The sequence below is a fragment of the Scyliorhinus torazame genome, chromosome 30 (genome assembly GCF_047496885.1).
Source record: "Scyliorhinus torazame isolate Kashiwa2021f chromosome 30, sScyTor2.1, whole genome shotgun sequence".
NCBI lineage: Eukaryota > Metazoa > Chordata > Chondrichthyes > Carcharhiniformes > Scyliorhinidae > Scyliorhinus > Scyliorhinus torazame.
Genome location: NC_092736.1, coordinates 740,714 through 763,086, shown reverse-complemented (window position 1 = coordinate 763,086; position 22,373 = coordinate 740,714). Strand labels below are relative to the sequence as shown.

At 47.1% G+C, this 22,373-nt stretch overlaps 1 protein-coding gene across 1 annotated transcript in view; it reads right to left on the bottom strand.

The window, feature by feature from the left end:
- Window positions 1-12,382: 12,382 nt before the first annotated feature.
- Window positions 12,383-22,373, bottom strand: part of tjp1a (tight junction protein 1a) — a 250,349-nt gene continuing 240,358 nt past the window's right edge. The window contains exons 25-27 of the mRNA XM_072492586.1: window positions 20,701-20,915; window positions 15,036-15,179; window positions 12,383-13,496 (exon numbers count right to left, since the gene is read on the bottom strand). Of these exons, the coding sequence (XP_072348687.1) occupies window positions 13,402-13,496; window positions 15,036-15,179; window positions 20,701-20,915 (454 nt within the window). The 3' untranslated portion in view covers window positions 12,383-13,401. The remainder of the gene's footprint in view (window positions 13,497-15,035; window positions 15,180-20,700; window positions 20,916-22,373) is intronic.

Genomic DNA, 22,373 nt, shown 5'->3' with positions numbered 1-22,373 from the left:
GCGCGGACAGGGGGCGCGCGGCAGGCGGGGGGCGCGCGGACAGGGAGCGCGCGGCAGGCGGGGGGCGCGCGGACAGGGAGCGCGCGCGGAAGGCGGGGGCGCGCGCGGCAGCGCATCCCAGTTGCCAGCCCCGTCACCGGGACAGAATCCCGTCCAAACCCCGTCACCGGGACAGAATCCCGCCCAAACCCCGTCACCGGGACAGAATCCCGCCCAAACCCCGTCACCGGGACAGAATCCCGTCCAAACCCCGTCACCGGGACACAATCCCGTCCAAACCCCGTCACCGGGACAGAATCCCACCCAAATCCCGTCACCGGGACAGAATCCCGTCCAAATCCCGTCACCGGGATAGAATCCCGTCAAATCCCGTCACCGGGACAGAATCCCGCCCAAATCCCGTCACCGGGACAGAATCCCGTCCAAACCCCGTCACCGGGACAGAATCCCGTCCAAACCCCGTCACCGGGACAGAATCCCGTCCAAACCCCGTCACCGGGACAGAATCCCGTCCAAACCCCGTCCCCGGGTCAGAATCCCACCCAAACCCCGTCACCGGGACAGAATCCCGTCCAAACCCCGTCACCGGGACAGAATCCCACCCAAACCCCGTCACCGGGACACAATCCCGTCCAAACCCCGTCACCGGGACAGAATCCCACCCAAATCCCGTCACCGGGACAGAATCCCGTCCAAATCCCGTCACCGGGATAGAATCCCGTCAAATCCCGTCACCGGGACAGAATCCCGCCCAAATCCCGTCACCGGGACAGAATCCCGTCCAAACCCCGTCACCGGGACAGAATCCCGTCCAAACCCCGTCACCGGGACAGAATCCCGTCCAAACCCCGTCACCGGGACAGAATCCCGTCCAAACCCCGTCCCCGGGTCAGAATCCCACCCAAACCCCGTCACCGGGACAGACTCCCGTCCAAACCCCGTCACCGGGACAGAATCCCACCCAAACCCCGTCACCGGGACAGAATCCCACCCAAACCCCGTCACCGGGACAGAATCCCACCCAAACCCCGTCACCGGGACAGAATCCCACCCAAACCCTGTCACCGGGACAGAATGGGACAGAATCCCACCCAAATCCCGTCACCGGGACAGAATCCCACCCAAACCCCGTCACCGGGACAGAATCCCACCCAAATCCCGTTAACCGGGACAGAATCCCGTCCAAACCCCGTCACCGGGACAGAATCCCGTCCAAACCCCGTCACCGGGACAGAATCCCGTCCAAACCCCGTCACCGGGACAGAATCCCACCCAAACCCCGTCACCGGGACAGAATCCTGTCCAAACCCCGTCCCCGGGTCAGAATCCCACCCAAACCCCGTCACCGGGACAGACTCCCGTCCAAACCCCGTCACCGGGACAGAATCCCACCCAAACCCTGTCACCGGGACAGAATGGGACAGAATCCCACCCAAATCCCGTCACCGGGACAGAATCCCGTCCAAACCCCGTCACCGGGACAGAATCCCGTCCAAATCCCGTCACCGGGATAGAATCCCGTCAAATCCCGTCACCGGGACAGAATCCCGCCCAAATCCCGTCACCGGGACAGAATCCCGTCCAAACCCTGTCACCGGGACAGAATCCCGTCCAAACCCCGTCACCGGGACAGAATCCCGTCCAAACCCCGTCACCGGGACAGAATCCCGTCCAAACCCCGTCACCGGGACAGAATCCCACCCAAACCCCGTCACCGGGTCAGAATCCCACCCAAACCCCGTCACCGGGACAGAATCCCACCCAAACCCCGTCACCGGGACAGAATCCCACCCAAACTCCGTCACCGGGACAGAATCCCGTCCAAACCCGTTAACCGGGACAGAATCCCGTCCAAACCCCGTCACCGGGACAGAATCTCGTCCAAACCCCGTCACCGGGACAGAATCCCGTCCAAATCCCGTCACCGGGACAGAATCCCGTCAAATCCCGTCACCGGGACAGAATCCCGTCTAAACCCCGTCACCGGGACAGAATCCCGCCCAAATCCCGTCACCGGGACAGAATCCCACCCAAACCCCGTCACCGGGATAGAATCCCGTCCAAACCCCGTCACCGGGACAGAATCCCGTCCAAACCCGGTAACGGGAACAGAATCCCGTCCAAACCCCGTCACCGGGACAGAATCCCACCCAAACCCCGTCACCGGGACAGAATCCCGTCCAAACCCCATCCCCGGGTCAGAATCCCACCCAAACCCCGTCACCGGGTCAGAATGTGACAGAATCCCGCCCAAATCCCGTCACCGGGACAGAATCCCACCCAAACCCCGTCACCGGGATAGAATCCCGTCCAAACCCCGTCACCGGGACAGAATCCCGTCCAAACCCGGTAACCGGGACAGAATCCCGTCCAAACCCCGTCACCGGGACAGAACCCCACCCAAACCCCGTCACCGGGACAGAATCCCGTCCAAACCCCATCCCCGGGTCAGAATCCCACCCAAATCCCGTCACCGGGTCAGAATCCCACCCAAACCCCGTCATCGGGACAGAATCCCGTCCAAACCCCGTCCCCGGGTCAGAATCCCACTCAAATCCCGTCAACGGGACAGAATCCCACCCAAACCCCGTCACCGGGACAGAATCCCACCCAAACCCCGTCACCGGGACAGAATCCCGTCCAAACCCGGTAACCGGGACAGAATCCCGTCCAAACCCCGTCACCGGGACAGAATCCCGTCCAAATCCCGTCACCGAGACAGAATCCCGTCCAAATCCCGTCACCGGGACAGAATCCTGTCCAAACCCCGTCACCGGGACAGAATCCCGCCCAAATCCCGTCACCGGGACAGAATCCCGCCCAAACCACGTCACCGGGTCAGAATGGGACAGAATCCCACCCAAATCCCGTCACCGGGTCAGAATCCCACCCAAACCCCGTCACCGGGACAGAATCCCGTCCAAACCCCGTCCCCGGGTCAGACTCCCGCCCAAACCCCGTCACCGGGACAGAATCCCGTCCAAACCCGGTAACCGGGACAGACTCCCGCTCAAACCCCGTCACCGGGACAGAATCCCGTCCAAACCCCGTCCCCGGGTCAGAATCCCACCCAAATCCCGTCCCCGGGACAGAATCCCACCCAAACCCCGTCACCGGGACAGACTCCCGCCCAAACCCCGTCACCGGGACAGAATCCCGTCCAAACCCCGTCCCCGGGTCAGAATCCCACCCAAATCCCGTCACCGGGACAGAATCCCGTCCAAACCCCGTCACCGGGACAGAATCCCGCCCAAATCCCATCACCGGGACAGAATCCCGCCCAAACCACGTCACCGGGTCAGAATGGGACAGAATCCCACCCAAATCCCGTCACCGGGACAGAATCCCGTCCAAACCCTGTCACCGGGACAGAATCCCGTCCAAACCCCGTCCCCGGGTCAGACCCCCGCCCAAACCCCGTCACCGGGACAGAATCCCGTCCAAACCCCGTCCCCGGGACAGAATCCCGTCCAATCACCATCACCGGGTCAGAACCCCACCCAAACCCCGTCACCGGGAAAGAATTCCATCCAAACTCCGCCAATGAGCCCCTCTGTCCGGTGGTTGGGGGGCTGTTATTAGAAAATGCTGGAGATACTCAGCAGGTCTGGCTGCTTCTGTGGCGAGACAAATAGATTTATGTTTCAGATTGTGACCTTTCACCATATCTCTAGTAAACCGGTCCGATATTAATTTAGTTGTAACTTTACCCAAGAAAGGAGGCAGAGAAAAAAAACAACAAACATTGACCGTCGCTCTCCTTTCCAACACCTGGTCCTTTTCCAGCTGATCCCATAATCAGCAGGTGATATTAGCTGAGGGATAAAATTTGTCTGGAACAGTAATCAGGCCAATTCTTCACTCAGCTTGGGGAGGTTTTCCTGTTCCTGGGAAAGAAGTGAGGATCTTTTTGACTGTTCGATGGGTTAAGGATGGGAATTGGAGAACGAGATCTGTCATTTCGACCTTTAGCACAATCTGAATTTCTCTGACTGTTGGTGATTTTTCTGTCACTGAATAACTTACAGCTCCTTATTTAATGATAAATCTATGAATTTCATTACCGCATTGGAGACAAATTATTCTTGTTCACACTCAAAATTATTTTTGAATGTTGATAAGCTGTCAGAGCCTTAATGATGCTCTCACCAGCTGCTTTGCCAGGAACATTATTGAATTGTGGGCTTCATTTTGAATACTTTTTCGATCTCTAGGTAACTTCTGGCTTGTTCCGGATTGGGTTAGGTTTCCCACTAATGGGTATGTTTCTTCAAAAGCTTGTTTTATTTACACTATGGTATAAACTATTCCATCTTCTCAGTCTCTTGCATCTGCCTGCTGATGTCACTGTTACATCATGGTACACCATCACTATTATAATTATTATCCGTTACTACCTCATCCAAGGTGTCATGCATGAATTTTGAGGTTGAGAGTAATTGTAATGATTCCTGAACACCCGGTGGTGTTGAGATGGCAGGTGTACATCCTGAACCTTTCCCCTCCAAAACGCTACGGTCAACAGCAAGTTCCCACAGAGGTCAGATATACTCTTGAGGGTTCTACCATTCACTGTATATTCCCTACCTGCATTAGACCTTCCAAAATGCATTACCTCACATTTGTCCGGATTAAACTCCATCTGCCATCTCTCCGCCCAAGTCTCCAAACAATCTAAATCCTGCTGTATCCTCTGACAGTCCTCATCGCTATCCGCAATTCCACCAACCTTTGTGTCATCTGTAAACTTACTAATCAGACCAGTTACATTTTCCTCCAAGTCATTTATATATACTACAAACAGCAAAGGTCCCAGCACTGATCCCTGTGGAACACCACTGGTCACAGCCCTCCAATTAGAAAAGCATCCTTCCATTGCTACTCTCTGCCTCCTATGACCGAGCCAGTTCTGTATCCATCTTGCCAGCTCACCCCTGATCCCGTGTGACTTCACCTTTTGTACTAGTCTACCATGAGGGACCTTGTCAAAGGCCTTACTGAAGTCCATATAGACAACATCCACTGCCCTACCTGCATCAATCATCTTAGTGACTTCCTCGAAAAACTCTATCAAGTTAGTGAGACACGACCTCCCCTTCACAAAACCATGCTGCCTCTCACTAATACGTCCATTTGCTTCCAAATGGGAGTAGATCCTGTCTCGAAGAATTCTGTCCAGTAATTTCCCTACCACTGAAGTAAGGCTCACCGGCCTGTAGTTCCCTGGATTATCCTTGCTACCCTTCTTAAACAGAGGAACAACATTGGCTATTCTCCAGTCCTCCGGGACATCACCTGAAGACAGTGAGGATCCAAAGATTTCTGTCAAGGCCACAGCAATTTCCTCTCCAGCCTCCTTCAGTATTCTGGGGTAGATCCCATCAGATATGGCTGGAATGGTACAGTTCAGTGGAATTCATCAGGAAGACTGATATTTTCTTGTAACTATTTGAAAATGTATATGAGTTCCATGCCTATTAATCTGTATTTCATTCATCCTAATTTATTCAGACAATTGATAATGTTATGACATTATGAAAGGCAAAATGGCTCAACTTGAAAAGAAGCGTAACCCTTCTTAAATTTCAAGATAGCAGGAGTCATGGCATCAGTTTCATACATCCTTTATTCACAAGCAGTGCTGGAAAGACAAGGGTAACCCCACTTTGAACAAGGTATGACGGACTGAGACTGGCGATGACGGACTGGGAAACATTATTGAAGGAAGGACAGTGGACAGGCAATGGCAGGCATTCAAGGAATGAATACGTGAACTCCAAAAGTTGTTTATTCCTATTTGGCTCAAGGGTAGAAAGGGAACTGTGGCCAAACCATGGCTTACAAAGGAAATTAGAGATAGTATTGGATTCAAAGAGGCATACAAATTAACAAGAAAAAGCAATAGACCTGAGGATTGGGAACAGTTTAAAATTCAGCAAGACCAAGGGATTGATTAAGCGGAAAATACAATTTCAAAGTAAGCTAGTGGGAAACATAAAAACTGACTGTAAAAGTTTCTATAGGTATATAAAGAGAAAAATATTGATAAAAATTAAGGAAGGCCCATTAGTCAGAAATGGGGGGATTCATAACTCAGAACAAAGAAATGGCTGGGGAACTAAATTCATACTTTGCTTCTGTCTTTACAAATGGAGACATGAATAATGTACCGAAAGTTCTGAGAAACACAAGTTTTAGTGAGGAGCTGAAGGAAATTAGTATTAGTAAAGAAATGGTTTTGGGGAAATTATGGGATTGTAGGCGGAGAAATCTCCAGGGCCTGATAATCTTCATCCCAGAGTACTTAAGGAAGTGGCCCTATAAATAGTAGATCCATTGGTGGTCATTTTCCAAACTTCTTTGGACTCTGGAATGATATAATGTGGATAAATGTGAGGTTATCCGCTTCGGTAGCAAAAATAGGAAGGCAGATTATTATTTGAACGGGTGTAAATTGAGAGGTGGATACTCAGCGAGACCTTGGTGTCCTTGTACATCAGTCGCTGAAAGTAAGCGTGCAGGTACAGCAGGCAGTATGTTGGCCTTCATAGCGAGAGGATTTGATTGTAGGAAGAGAGAGGTTTTACTGCAGCTGTATAGGGCATTGGTGAAGCCACACCTGGAGTAGTGTGGGCAGTTTTGATGTCCTTATCTGAGGGAGGATGTTCTTGCTAAGGAGAGTCCAGCGAAGGTTTACCAGGCTGATTCCTGGGATGGCGGAACTGTCCGATGAGGAGGGATTTACGATTATATTCATTGGAATTTAGAAGAGTGAGAGAGGATTTCATTGAGACTTTTAAAATTCTAACAGGATTAGGTTGAATCAGAAAGAACGTTCCTGATAGTTGGGGTGTCCAGAACTCAGGGTCTTAGTTCGAGGATAAGGGGTAAACCTTTTAGGACTGAGGTGAGGAGAAATTTCTCCACCCAGAGAACATAGAAAAATACAGCACAGAACAGGCCCTTCGGCCCACGATGTTGTGCCGAACCATTGTCCTAGATTAATCAGATTATCATAGAATTTACAGTGCAGGAGGAGGCCATTCAACCCATTGAGTCTGCACCGGCTCCTGGAAAGAGCACCCGACCCAAGGTCAACACCTTCACCCAACACTAAGGGCAATTTTGGACACTAAGGGCAAATTATCATGGCCAATCCACCTAACCTGCACATGTTTGGACTGTGGAAGGAAACCGGAGCACCCGGAGGAAACCCACGCAGACACGGGGAGGATGTGCAGACTCCGCACAGACAGTGACCCAAGCCGGAATTGAACCTGGGACCCTGGAGCTGTGAAGCAATTGTGCTATCCACAATGCTACCGTGCTGCCCTTAAGAACAAATTAATCTACACTATATCATTCTACTGTAATCCATGTACCTATCCAATAGCTGCTTGAAGGTCCCTAATGTTTCCGACTCAACTACTTCCACAGGCAGTGCATTCCATGCCCCCACTACTCTCTGGGTAAAGAACCTACCTCTGATATCCCTCCTATATCTTTCACCATTCACCTTAAATTTATGTCCCCTTGTAATGGTTTGTTCCACCCGGGGAAAAAGTCTCTGACTGTCTATCTATTCCCCTGATCATCTTATAAACCTCTATCAAGTCGCCCCTCATCCTTCTCCGTTCTAATGAGAAAAGGCCTAGCACCCTCAACCTTTCCTCATAAGACCTACTCTCCATTCCAGGCAACATCCTGGTAAATCTCCTTTGCACCTTTTCCAAAGCTTCCACATCCTTCCTAAAATGAGGCGACCAGAACTGTACACAGTACTCCAAATGTGGCCTTACCAAGGTTTTGTACAGCTGCATCATCACCTCACGGCTCTTTAATTCAATCCCTCTGTTAATGAACGCTAGCACACCATGGGCCTTCTTCACAGCTCTATCCACTTGAGTGGCAACTTTCAAAGATGTATGAACATAGACCCCAAGATCTCTCTGCTCCTCCACATTGCCAAGAACTCTACCGTTAACCCTGTATTCCGCATTCATATTTGTCCTTCAAAATGGACAAACTCACACTTTTCAGGGTTAAACTCCATCTGCCACTTCTCAGCCCAGCTCTGCATCCTATCTATGTCTCTTTGCAGCCGACAACAGCCCTCCTCACTATCCACAACTCCACCAATCTTCGTATCGTCTGCAAATTTACTGACCCACCCTTCAACTATCCCATCCACGTCATTAATGAAAATCACAAACAGCAGAGGACCCAGAACTGATCCCTGCGGTACGCCACTGGTGACTGGGATCCAGGTTGAATATTTCCCATCCACCACCACTCTCTGACTTCTATCGGTTAGCCAGTTCGTTATCCAACTGGCCAAATTTCCCACTATCCCATGCGTCTTTACATTCTGCATAAGCCTACCATGGGGAACCTTATCAAATGCCTTACTAAAATCCATGTACACTACATCCACTGCTTTACCTTCATCCACATGCTTGGTCACCTCCTCAAAGAATTCAATAAGACTTGTACGGCAAGACCTACCCCTCACAAATCCGTGCTGACTATCCCTAATCAAGCAGTGTCTTTCCAGATGCTCAGAAATCCTATCCTTCAGTACCCTTTCCATGACTTTGCCTACCACCGAAGTAAGACTAACTGGCCTGTAATTCCCAGGGTTATCCCTAGTCCCCTTTTTTGAACAGGGGCACGACATTCGCCACTCTCCAATCCCCTGGTACCACCCCTGTTGACAGTGAGGACGAAAAGATCATTGCCAACGGCTCTGCAATTTCATCTCTTGCTTCCCATAAAATCTTTGGATATATCCCATCAGGCCCAGGGGACTTGTCTATCCTCAAGTTTTTCAAAATGCCCAACACATCTTCCTTCCTAACAAGTATTTCCTCGAGCTTACCAGTGTGTTTCACACTGTCCCCTCCAACAATATGGCCCCTCTCATTTGTAAATACAGAAGAAAAGTACTCGTTCCAGACCTCTCCTATCTCTTCAGACTCAATACACAATCTTCCGCTACTGTCCTTGATCGGACCTACCCTCGCTCTAGTCATTCTCATATTTCTCACATATGTGTGAAAGGCCTTGGGGTTTTCCTTGATCCTACCCGCCAAAGATTGTTCATGCCCTCTCTTAGCTCTCCTAATCCCTTTCCGAAGCTCCCTCCTGGCTATCTTGTATCCTTCCAGCGCCCTGTCTGAACCTTGTTTCCTCAGTTTTACATAAGTCGCCTTTTTCCTCTTAACAAGACATTCAACCTCTCGTCAACCATGGTACCCTCACTCGACCATCCCTTCCCTGCCTGACAGGGACATACATATCAAGGACACGTAGTACCTGTTCCTTGAACAAGTTCCACATTTCACTTGTGTCCTTCCCTGCCAGCCTATGTTCCCAACTTATGCACTTCAACTCGTCTGACAACATCGTATTTACCCTTCCCCCAATTGTAAGAGAGTGGTGAATCTGTGGAATTCACTACCACAAAAAGTAGTTGACGCCAAAACGGTGCATAATTTCAAGAAGGAATTAGATATTAATCTTGGGGCTAAAGGGATATGGGGGGGGGGGGGGGGGGGGGGAGAGAGGCGGAATCAGGGTATGGAACTTGATGATCAGCCATGATCATAATGAATGGCGGAGCAGGCTCGAGGGGCCGAATGGTGGTCTCCTGCTTCTATTTTTGATGTACCAGTGAGGTTATCCTGTCCCCCAGCAGTCACTGACTGCATCCAGCTGCACTTTACCAACGTGAGTGTAATTTCCAAATTACAAACATTCCCAGGAAACCCCGGCTCTATTCTGCATCGCAGAGACAGAAGCTTCTGTTTTCCTTGAGGCATAAAGCGGCTCTCTGTTCCACTATTCCATTGAAAATCATGATCATTTCTGCTTCTATTTCTTATGAAAAACTACTAGCTCTGTTTGAATCTCTGATTTCTCATTCCTGCAGTTCATGTGCGTGGTGTGGAATGTTGCGATGTGATATGGAATTTAATCCACAGGAACAGATCCCCATCCATACTGTCATTCAGAATATAGACCAAACTCAGAGATCCCTCAGGGACCATGATAATCCTCACTTTAATTCCTGGATGAAGGGGAGATTCCTGAGGCAAAGGAATAAACAAATAAAGATTGCAGGAATGTGACATCATGATCGTCAAATTTAAGTTGGATTCGACTGTTTTTTAAATGGCTCCTGCTGGAAACTCGAGCTGAACTCAGTCCCTCAGTACCTTGGGAGAAGGAACTGAATACACTTTCTCTCAGAGCTCACTGATGAAGAATGACTCTGGAGGTGGGTACAAAGCCTATCAGCACCAGTATGGGTGAGCACTTTCCGAAAGGAAGGGGAGCAAACTGCAAAATCAGTTATTTTAAGTTGCTGACAGGAGCAGATGATGATTAATGCACCATATCCATCAGCTAACTCTGGCTTGTGTAAAATTCACACGTGAAAGCAAATTAAATGAAATATAAATCCAGCTGCCAAACATGGAATGAGGGACCAAACAGTAAAAATTAGCAAGTCTTATGGACAATCACATTTGGCCCCTTATCCAGAGAAATTACATTTGATCACATATTGATAAGCTTGATGATAATGGCACAAAAATACCATTGCACTTTCTTTCCTCAATGTCTTGATGAGATACATTTGAGGCGTGAAACCTCGGATAGTTGATAGCCATGAGTGTGGGTTGCTGCCTCGGCTTCAAGAGTCCCCAAAACCCCCTTCCTGATTTCTGCGTCAACATTTGACCTCCATCTCTAAAATCTCAGCTTTACACCTTTGAGACACTGCTGCCTGCCATCACCCAATCTTCAGATTTCCCACTGTAGTCTCGAAGATCGCCACACATCTTACACGGCCACAATTCTGCCAGTGCAGCATTCACTCAGCGTAATCCTATCACTTGTGTTGCTGAGTCTAACCCATCTGTTTCATCCGCTGTCCAAACATCAGCTCATTTATTTAGCTTTTTAAAATAAATTTAGAATACCCAATTAATTTTTTCCAATTAAGGGGCAATTTATCGAGGCCAATCCACCTACCCTGCACATCTTTGGGTTGTGGGGGCGAAACCCACGCAAACACGGGGAGAATGTGCAAACTCCACACGGACAGTGACCCAGAGCCGGGATCGAATCTGGGACCTCGGCGCCGCGAGGCAGCAGGGCTAACCCACTGCGCCACCGTGCTGCCCACATTTATTTATCTTTTGACACAGATTGCAATAAAAGCTCCTCAATGCCTGGGTCTGGGCCCTCCATGCGATGCCCGGGACACCCTATCCCCTGCAGTGCCCGAATGATCAGGAAATTCCTGCTCCCAGAGAGCAGGAGGCTCTCAGCATGATACAGGAAGCTTTTATTTTTCCTTAAAATTTTTTTTTTTTTTTTTTTTTTTTTTTTTTTTTTTTTTTTAAAAGAGTACCCAATTCATTTTTTCCCCCAATTAAGGGCCAATTTAGCGTGGCCAATCCACCTACCCTGCACATCTTTGGGTTGTGGGGGTGAAACCCACGCAGACACGGGGAGAATGTGCAAACTGCACACAGACAGTGACCCAGGACGGGGATCGAACCCGGGTCCTCGGCACCATGAGGCAGCAGTGCTAACCACTGCACCACCGTGCTGCTCTACAGAAAGCTTTTAAAAGTGGTAGCAAACGAGCAATACAGGAGGCTTCGGACATTATGCTTTTAACCTGTGATCACATGAGTCAGCACTAACGTTTTAGTCATGAATTTTTAGTAATTCATCTATTTTTACAAATGATACGCAATTCAATTTTACAATGTTGTACGTTTCTTTGGGATGAATGGACAAATGAGTAAATGTGCTATCCAGCACTAAGCAACAAGGCCATCAGATCCTAATTCTGTGCAGAGTTAATCTCACTCAAGTCAACAAATCAGCAATGGGGCTGGCCTCAGGATCCCTGGGATAGTCAGTGCTCACATTGCTAATCAAAATTCCTTTGATCCTGATAGATTCTGCTCTAAACTAACCTGGGCAAATAGATTCTGCTCTAAACTAACACCGAGTGATTGCAAAGGCCTGACACGGCCAAATGCTCATGCCTCTCATATTAGCAACAGGCACTGGGATAGTTACCACGGTTAGTTGGCACACATGAAAACATATCCCACTGAGAGTCTTTGCCTACAGGAGAGGATGGTAGCCACGATGTGGAGATGTCGGCATTGGACTGGGGGGAGTCTCGCCTGATGAAGGAGTTACGCTCCGAAAGCTAGTGATTCCAAACAAACCTGTTGGACTTTAACCTGGTTTTGGAAGATTTCTTACTGTACTGGAGAGGACTGAGAGAGGGGAGAGGAAAGGTAAATAGGAATAGAATATCAGACAAAAAGACTACAACTTGATATTTTAAAAATGTTTTAAAAATGTTTTTATTCAATAATAGTGGTATATTTAGAAATGCGTAATTTGAGTAATCGCAGGAAATAAAGTCAGCCCCTCAGGAATAGTGAAGAAGTGATTAACAGAAGCCGTGTTAGAATCCCCAGCGAGCCACGTGCTGCTGTGCCAGAATAAATCGTCTATTAGTACAAAAATACACTTTGGGGCACACAGCACAGTAACCTGTCACTTTATCCAAAGATCCCACTCATTGCACTCCAACATGCCGTAAACTATAAAGGACCCAGTGCCTTTACACAGACAAGTCATTCTCAACAACACAGCAACATTATTACAAATCTGTAAAAATTTCAGTGATTTTTTTAAAGTTGTAACTGTTGATTTTATTGCTGCAAATTATACAACTGCTCAAAAGGCCCCATGGCGACAGAATATAAAGATCCTCTTTAGAAAGCTCTTTTCAGTTTTGTTTTATACAAAATAAGACATAAAAAATGTTAATTTACAAACTGAGCTCCAAGGTGATATCAAGGTTTATGTACAGCTATAGATCTCAGCGACTTTCCTACCAATCCCACAGCAAGCAGGACATCCAACAGTAACTCGTTAGAAAGTCCCTGCCAACCAGCTTTACTCACTCAAAGCCAAACATCTTTTTATAATTAAAGGACATAGAAAAGTAACTTCTACATTTAAACTAGGCTATGGTTACCTATATAAACATGAAAAGGCTGTAAAGTTATACAAAGTAGAAAAATCTATTTAGTGTTTTAAATGATAGCTACAAAATCTACGGGTAAGGCATTCCTGCTGGTTAACAAAGAATCTGGGGAAACTTTACAGTTCAGACTTGCTGTGTCATTGCAAGCTTGTCTGCAATTCGATTCACAGCACTTAGAATGTAAGCATTTACATTTCAGGTTGTCCAACACCCTCATTTCTGATTGTGTGAAAACAGGTTATTGCTTAAATCTGCGTTCCACCCACTGCCGAGGTATCCCCGGCACAACTGTCAATCACCCACTTCCACCGTTAAAAGTGATCAATTAAGACGGAGACACAATTTGTTCCCACGTGGTAATTGGGGTCTCCAGGGAGAGATTTGTTCTGCCAACTCTTAGGGTCACCTGGAAAAAAGAAATAAACCATTAGTTTAACATCAAATCAACAGTTTCACTCACGGAGGGGAGGGATGTTAGCACCGGTCAATGAAACATTTTCTACTTCAGCCATCTAAACCCCCCCCATACAGGTACAGCAAGGATCATACGCCACTCAGCTGAGTCCCCACTCTAAATTCTGGGGAGCTTTCAATTTCCAATATCCAGTTAAAGCTCCAAATAAAACTACAGTGAGCTTCCGCGAGGTGGCAGGTTTCCCAAATGTTTCCCATTGAAGGACTTTTCCAGCTTGTGCTGAAGCCGCTTTAAAGTAGGTTTAAAGACACTTGTCTCACGGTTTAGCTGAACCACACTGCGGGAAGTGAATTATCATGCAGAAATTCATTTCCGTTTACTCACCAAGTACAGCAATGTTAACTCATACATAAACAGTCATGTTACATATTAATACTTTGAAAAGAGTAAAACAAGCAATAAGTGTCACAAAACTGGAAAGTTGAGGTTTAGAGTTGGTTTATGAACAAGCAGATAGAGCAGAAAGGTGGTGAGCATCTGCACATCCCAACAGCACAGTTGCAGACTGAGAACGGCAGAGAGTTTTAATAACTAAAGATGCAATTTAATAATAATTTGGGCAGGGTTAATAGAGGGATCACGAAAGGCACAAGTTAAAGCACAATGTATCATAGCTTGGTCTGGGTTAGAAGCAGTACCATTCTTACGTATCCTGAACATATGTCTGGCAGGACAGCTAGCAGTGTTAGGGAAGGCCATGCAATGGATCTGACTCTCAAATGCTACACAGAGACAAGGCTGAAAAAACCTTTGTGAGCGGAAACAAGGCCAAAATGTTAGTTAAAATAATTCAGATCAATTCATCAGCTGACGTTAGGGATGCTCAGTACAAAGTGCAACATTTCTCCGGAAGCTCCCAATTTTATAGATGCCCATCAATGACACAACTTTGATCCTCCGTGACACCCCCTTCAAGTCACATTCCCCTCTCAGTCGCCACCTCTTCTCATTACATCACGGGACTAAATGCTTTCCTCGCCACTCCTCCCAGCAATATTTAAATCAGAGTCCTGGAGTGCCAGCAGTGCTAAATGGACAGGATCCACAAAGATGAATACCCCATAAACCGTATGCAATGAATGGGGAGTGTCTGATCACAAATTATAATCGACAGGTCTAGTGTGATCAACAGTGAAAGTAATACCAGCAAAATTGCAGAGTCCTAACATTAACTAACAAAACATCAGGGACATTCAGATATTAATCTCTACATGTTCTTTTAAAATTAAGAAGCATTGATTACTTAAGCTTCTGTTTGATAAACACAAGTGCACAACGTTCAGTTTCAATGGAGTGAAATGAAGGGAGTTGACACTGGGCAAAGAAATGTAAACAATGCAACTGAACCACATCCTAAATAAACCATGAAAACAGAGCAGGCAAAGGCACGATAAAACCACCCCTGGCCCCAAACTCTTCAGATAAAGCAGAGAGAGAGAGAGAGAGAGAGCTAGAGAGAGAGAAGCATACCCGACGAGGAGTCGGAGGATTTTAGAGCAAAAGACCAACCATCTGGAGTCATAGACGCACAGTGAGGCAAACGCAGCTCCACAGGCTTCAGGAACTTCAAGCCATGAGGTCCACACATCACCAGTGGGCTGAGGAGTGTTTCACCTAGGAGAGAAAAGACATTCAGATCAAGGCATTCGACCAAGAGCTGAAAACAACACAGTAAATCTGAAAGAGAGAAATTGTGAGTGATCAGCATACGTCGGGTATTGGGGAGGAGCAGAGAGTGACAGGTTAATGTTTCAGAAAGAACAGCAACAAAACTAAGCTGGTCTTTCTCCTTCAAATATTGTGACCTGCTACACATTTCCAACATTCTCTGCCATCAGAAAAGATCCGCATCACTGGAACTGAGAATTTCTATAGTGAGAAAATTAATGAATTGGTGCTCAGTTAGCTACTTTCCTCCCTCCCTCACCCACCACAAGTGCCTGTTCCTCTGTTGCTGCCACTCAGCTTTCCCATTGCTGGAAACAAGGATTCTTTTCCAGATTTTCTTTCAGTAATTTTCACTGCTGCCTCTCAAATCCGTGCATCACCCTTGCTCTTGACCATTAATAATTGCAGTTAATTTTGTGGGAAACAAAATTAACACAGCTCTCTGTAAAAATGGTCAGATCCTCTCGCTGAGCAAGTTTTACAAATTAATGTGAAGTGACAATTTTCCACTTGACACTTGAGCCCCAAATCCAAGAAATCTGCACCGGAAGAGATTAAATCTTTTGGATGAACCATTAATCTCAATGAAGCATACAAAATTGATAACGGGCTTCACCAGGGTCGATGCAAGAAGGATTTTCCCCTGTCTGAGGGGCCGAGAACAGTCTCAGGATAAGAGATAAGCCATTTATAATAATAATCTTTATTGTCACAAATAGGCTTACATTAACACTGCAATGAAGTTACTATGAAAATCCCCTAGTCGCCACACTCCGGCGCCTGTTCGGGTACACTGAGGGAGAATTCAGAATGTCCAATTCACCTAACGGCACATCTTTCGGGACTTGTGGCAGGAAACCGGAGCACCCGGAGGAAACCCACGAAAACACGGGGAGAATGTGCAGACTCCGCACAGACAGTGACCCAAGCCGGGAATCGAACCCGAGACCCTGGCACTGTGAAGCAACTGTGCTAACCACTGTGCTACCGTGCCGCCCACTGTGCACCAATTGGATGCTGTTTCCTGTATTACAGCAGGATTACACTTCAAAAGTACTTGATTGGCTGTAAAGGACTTAGAACATCCCAAAGCCACGAGATGAGTATTTCTTTTACAAACCATGTACAACGTCACATTGCCGATAATAAGGAATTACCAAACTCCAGGCCACGAGGTCCAGCTCCCACACTATGAACATGAACTCCATTGGCAACTTTCAAACAGGAATGATAAAAGGGGAGGGGGGTGCGGAGAAAGAGTTGTATCCCTTCCCAAGACACCCACTGATGGGTGTCTTGACAATTCTTCTCCTTGTTGCTGGGGTTTCCATAAGACCATAAGACATAGGAGCAGAATTAGGCCACTTGGCCCATTGAGTCTGCTCCGCCATTCAATCATGGCTGATATTTTCTCATCCGCATTCTCCTGCCTTCTCCCCATAACCCTGATCCCCTTATTAATCAAGAACTTTTCGATCTCTGTCTTAAAGACATTGTGATTTGGCCTCCACAGCCTTCTGCAGCAACGAGTTCCACAGATTCACCACCCTCTGGCTGAAGAAATTCCTCATCTCTGTTTTAAAGGATCGTCCCTTTAGTCTGAGATGGTGTCCTCTGCTTCTAGTTTTTCCTACAAGTGGAAACATCCTCTCCACGTCCACTCTATCCAGGCCTCGCAGTATCTTGTACGTTTCAATAAGATCCCCTCTCATCCTTCTAAACTCCAGCGAGTACAGACCCAGAGTCCTCAAACGTTCCTCATGGTTTAAATTTTCCAATGTTGCTGGGGCCTGAGGTGTGCCTCTGATTTGGTTTGAGAGGAGTGAGGTCTGTTGTGTAGCGAGGCTTGGCATGGTGCAAGTATCCTTGGTTTACTGGCTTCTGTATACACACTGTGCACACTGCCAAGCCATGTCTTGTACTGAGGGTGGTATCATGTTGTTCCCCTTTGCTTGGGGCATCCTTTCACGCCTGGAGGTCAGTTAGGTTTTGATTGTACAGCTATGAAGGAGGAGCGTGCAGCGCAGGGTCATGTGCTCACAGCTTTATCCTGGTAGCCTGCTAGCCTGAGACATTATTGTTATTTATGGATACAAAACAAAAGTTACAAAACAAGGTACACATCAGCCATTCATTACTATAGCACATAAGGCTGAAAGACCTACAACCTAAACATCAAAATAAAGACAACGCCATCAGCATACCTGCAAGCAAACTGCTGGTCAGTTTCTCCAGCAAGTCTGTGCTCATCAATATACAGGTTTGTAACTAGTAAGATGATTTTCAGAAAAGGTTTCCTATTAACCACAAGGAATCTGTTTCCAGGTCACTCTCCCTGGCCTCGTATCAAACTCACTCCCACCGTCTCAAAATCTACCTTTTTGCTAGGTTCCAGCATTACAAGTTACTGGGGTTATTTCACAGTCGGCCCCACCAGCCTGTTCCGCCATTCAATACGATGGTGGCTGATTGGATTCTAACCTCAACTCCACATTCCTGCCCACTCCCCCAATAACCTTTCACCACCTCGTTATATCAAGATTCTACCTAAAATAGAACCAAAAAGATACGGTGCAGAAAGAGGCGTTCAGCCCAGCCTGTCTGCGCCATCCAAAATAGCAACTAATTTTAATCCCATTTTCCAGCACCTGGACTGGAGCGTTGCAGGTTGCAGCCCTTCAGAAGCTGATCCAGGTACGTTCTCAATGAGTTTCAGCGACTACCACCAACTCGGGCAGTGAATCCCAGACACTCACCACCCTCTGGGTGAAAAAGCTTTTCCTCATGGCCCCTCTAATGCTCAGCCAATCACATAAAATCTATGCCCTGGTAACTGACCCCTCAGCTAGCGGAGAAGTCTTTCCTGTCGACCCTGTCTAGGTCCCATTTTCTACACCTCAATTAGGTCACCCCTCAGCTTTAACTGTTCTGAGGAAAACAACCGCAGCCTATCCAATCTCTCCTCAGAGGTGCAATTTTCCAGCCCTGGCAACCTTCTTGTAAACCTCCTCTGCACTCTTTCCAGAGAAATGATGTCCTTCCTGTAATGTGGTGACCAGAACTGCACACACAACCCCAGCTGTGGCCTAACCAGCGCTTTATACAGTTCATCATTACATCCCTGCTTTTCTGTTCAATATCTCGCCCAATAAAGGAGAGCATTCCATATTCCTTCATGACTGCCTTGTCCACCTGTCCTGCCACCTTCAAGCACCTGTGGACATGTACCCCAAGATCTCTTGCTTTCTCAAAACCTCTCCACATCCCGTTTATTGACTATCCCCTTGCTTTGATTACCCTCAATTCCAATAAACTAAATCATTGATATCATAGAATTTACAGTGCAGGAGGCCATTCGACCCATCGAGTCTGCACCGGCTCTTGGAAAGAGCACCCCACCCAAGGTCCACACCTCCACCCTATCCCCATAACCCAGTAACCCCACCCAACAATTTTGGACACTATGGGCAATTTAGCATGGCCAATCCACCTAACCCGCACATCTTTGGACTGTGGGAGGAAACCGGAGCACCCGGAGGAAACCCACGCACACACGGGGAGGATGTGCAGACTCCGCACAGACAGTGACCCAAGCCGGAATCGAACCTGGGACCCTGGAGCTGTGAAGCATTTGTGCTATCCACAATGCTACCGTGCTGCCCAGATATAATTCTGGCGTCGACAGCTATCCTCTTTACAATCAACTACACAAGCAATTTTTGAGTCACCTGCAAATTTCCCAATCATACGATTCACATTCAAGTTCAAATCATTAATATATACAACAGACAGCAAGGGCCACAACACTGAGCCCTGTGGAATACCACTGCAAACTGTTTTCCATTTGAAAAACATCCATCGGCCATTACCCTCATGTCCTGTCACTGGACCAATTTTGGATCTAACATGTCACCTTTCCCTGTATCCCATGAGATCTCACGTTTCGGGTCGGCACGGTGGTGCAGTGGTTAGCACTGCTGCCTCACGGTGTCGAGGACCCAGGTTCGATCCTGGCTCCCTGTTCGTGTGGAGTTTGCACATTATCCCTGTGTCTGTGTGGGTTTCACCCCCACAACCCAAAGATGTGCAGGGTAGGTGGATTGGCCACACTAAATTCCCCCTTAATTGGAAATAAATAATTGGGTACTCTAAATTTATTTATTTTTTTTTAAACGAAAGCTAAACCTGACAAGATGAAAAGGCGACATCTCCAGATCGGCTCCCCTCCCTGGGGAACTCACCGGAAAATATTCACTCTTATCCAAATAATAAAATAAAAAAGGAATAGTCAGCATGGCTTTGTCGGAGGGAGCGCGTGCCGAACAAATTTGATGAATTTTTTCAGCACGTGACCAGGTGTGTAGATGAGGGTAGTGCAGTTGATGTTGTTTACATGGATTTCAGCAAAGCCTTTGACAAGGTCCCACATGGGAGGCTTATGGAAGGCAAAGACGGATGGGATACAGGGGAACTTGATAAGGTGGATTGAAAATTGACTGAGCTGTAGGAGACAGTGATGTCAGACGGCTGCTTTAGTGATTGGAAGCCAGTGTTCAGTGGCGTACCACTGGAATCTGTGCTGGGCCCCCTATTGTTTGTCATTTATATAAATGACAAGGGTAGGATCAGTAAGTTTGCGGATGACACAAAGATTAACCGGGTGGTTAACAGTGAGGCTGAGTGTCTTGCGTTACAGGAAGATGTAGACGGGACGGTCAAATGGGCAGAAAAGTGGCAGATGGAATTTACCCTTGAAAAGTGTGAGGTGATACACTTTGGAAGGAGCCATTTGATAAGCAAGTATTCAATGAATGGCCTGACACCGGGAAGTTCCCAGGAACAAAGGGGTCTTGACGTGTTTGTAAATAGATCTCTGAAGGCAGATGGACAGGTTAATCGAGTGGTGAAAAAAGCATATGGGACACTTGTTTTTATCAATCGGAGCGTAGATTACAAAAGCAGGGAGGTCATGTTGGAGTTGTTATAGAACTTTGGTGAGGCCACAGCTGGAGCACTGTGTGCAATTCTGGTCACCACGTTATAGGAAGGATGTAATTGCATTGGAGGGGGTGCAGAGGAGATTCACCAGAATGTTGCATGGATGGAACAATTTAAGTTATGAAGAGAAAGGGCAGCACGGTGGCTCAGTGTTAGCTCTGCTGCCTCACGGCGCCGAGGCCCCAGGATCGATCCCGGTTCTGGGTCACTGTCCGTGTGGAGTTTGCACATTCTCCCCATGTTTGCGTGGGTTTCGCCCCCACAACCAAAGGTCTGCAGGGTAGGTGGATTAGCCACGCTAAATTGCCCCTTAAAAGAAGAAGAAATAGCCAGGATGGTCATCTGAGAGACAGCGTTTGACAACTGGACATTCATTCCACATGATTCTCCACTGAGCATAATTACACATGACAAGAAAGTAGTCAGTGAGGATTAATCAACCATTTCAGGAAAGAAAACTTGTTCTCACCTTTCTCCTTGTCCAGGGGAGGGAGGATACTGTTGTCTCTGCAAACCTTAAAGTAGATTTCCTGTTCTACTCCCTCAGGAATGGCTCCCTTTGGAATGATGATACTAACTCCAGTCTCAACGGAACTTAGCACACCACCATTGCTGTCAAAAATTCCCCGAGCTGTTGCAACTACCGTGTGACTATCATCATCATCATCTTCCAATGCACTAGGACTGACAAAGAGCAAGTTAGTCAGTACTACAATCAAATCAGACTGGATTGCAACAATTTGTTGAGAACTTAAGAAAATAAAATACGACAAACATTCACTACTTATAGAAAGACACATGTTCTGATCAAATGTCAACAGCTGAAACATTAACACTCTACATAGATTCTGACCTATCGTGTTTCTCCAGCTTCTTTTTGGTAGTTTCTTTGTCCGGCAGAATTTCAAGAACATTTACTGTACACTTTCAGTTGCAATTTTGTACTCGTCAAGTCAAATAGAGTCAGTTCTGGAGAGCTGATCGTCTCCCACTCCGGTAAACAAAAGCCATTTGCAACACAGGCCAGTGATGCACCATAGAAAGCATCCTGGAATGCATCACAGCTTGGTATGGTAACTGCTCGGCACAAGACCATAAGAAATTACAGAGAGTCATGAACACAGCCCAGTCCATCACACGAAACCGCCTCCCATCCATTGGCTCTGCCGACACCTCCCGCTGGGAAAGCGGGCAGCATAATCAAAGACCCCTCCCACCTGGATCATTCGCTCTTCCAACCTCTCGGGCAGGAGGTAAAAAAGTCTGAGAACACGGTCATGTGGGTGTACCTTTAAGAGATGGGTATTTATGAAATAGCTGCAGTGATGTCAGAGTGTGGGTGGAGCTGGGCTGTCGGTCTGTTTTACTTTCACTTTGAACTGGCAGCAACAGTGTGTTTTTAGGTTTTTTTTGCAGATTGGGAGCTGCATCCAGAGAAATACGGTGTAATTCTGATCTTTCTATGAAAAGAATGCCTTCAGATCACTTGCTAATTTAAAAGTGATAACTGCTCTCAGTAGAGAATTTAAACCTGATGGCGTTAAAGAAGGGATTTGTCTTATGGATGTTGCAAGGAAAGATTAAGGGTTACTTATAGAGTACTGTATTCTTTGGGGGGAGTATTTGAGTTGATAGTTGCTAAGATGTTTGCTGTGTGTGTTTAAAAATGTCAACTGGATTCATAGAATAAACATTGTGTTTTTGTTTAAACATACTTTAGTTCTCTGTTGCACCACACCTGTAAAGTGGGCCCTTGTGCTCCGCATAACCAAAATCTATTGAAAGTTATGGATCAGGTGAACTCCATGATACACTTTGGGGTTCTCTAAACCCTGGCCCGTAATAACCCGCACTAACAGATTCAAAAATAGCTTCTTCCCCGCTGTTACCAGACTCCTGAATGACCCTCTTATGGACTGAACTGTTCTCTCCACACATCTTCTCTATTGAGTAATACTGCACTACGTATGCTTCACCCGATGCCTCTGCCTATGTATTTACATTGTGTATTCATCGTATGTTCTACGCTTTCTGGACGGTACGTAGAACAATACTTTTCACTGTAATCAGTACACATGACAATAAATCTAAATCTGATGGGGGCAAGTCTCCATTTTGCTCCAAGTCCTCAAATTCAGCGTC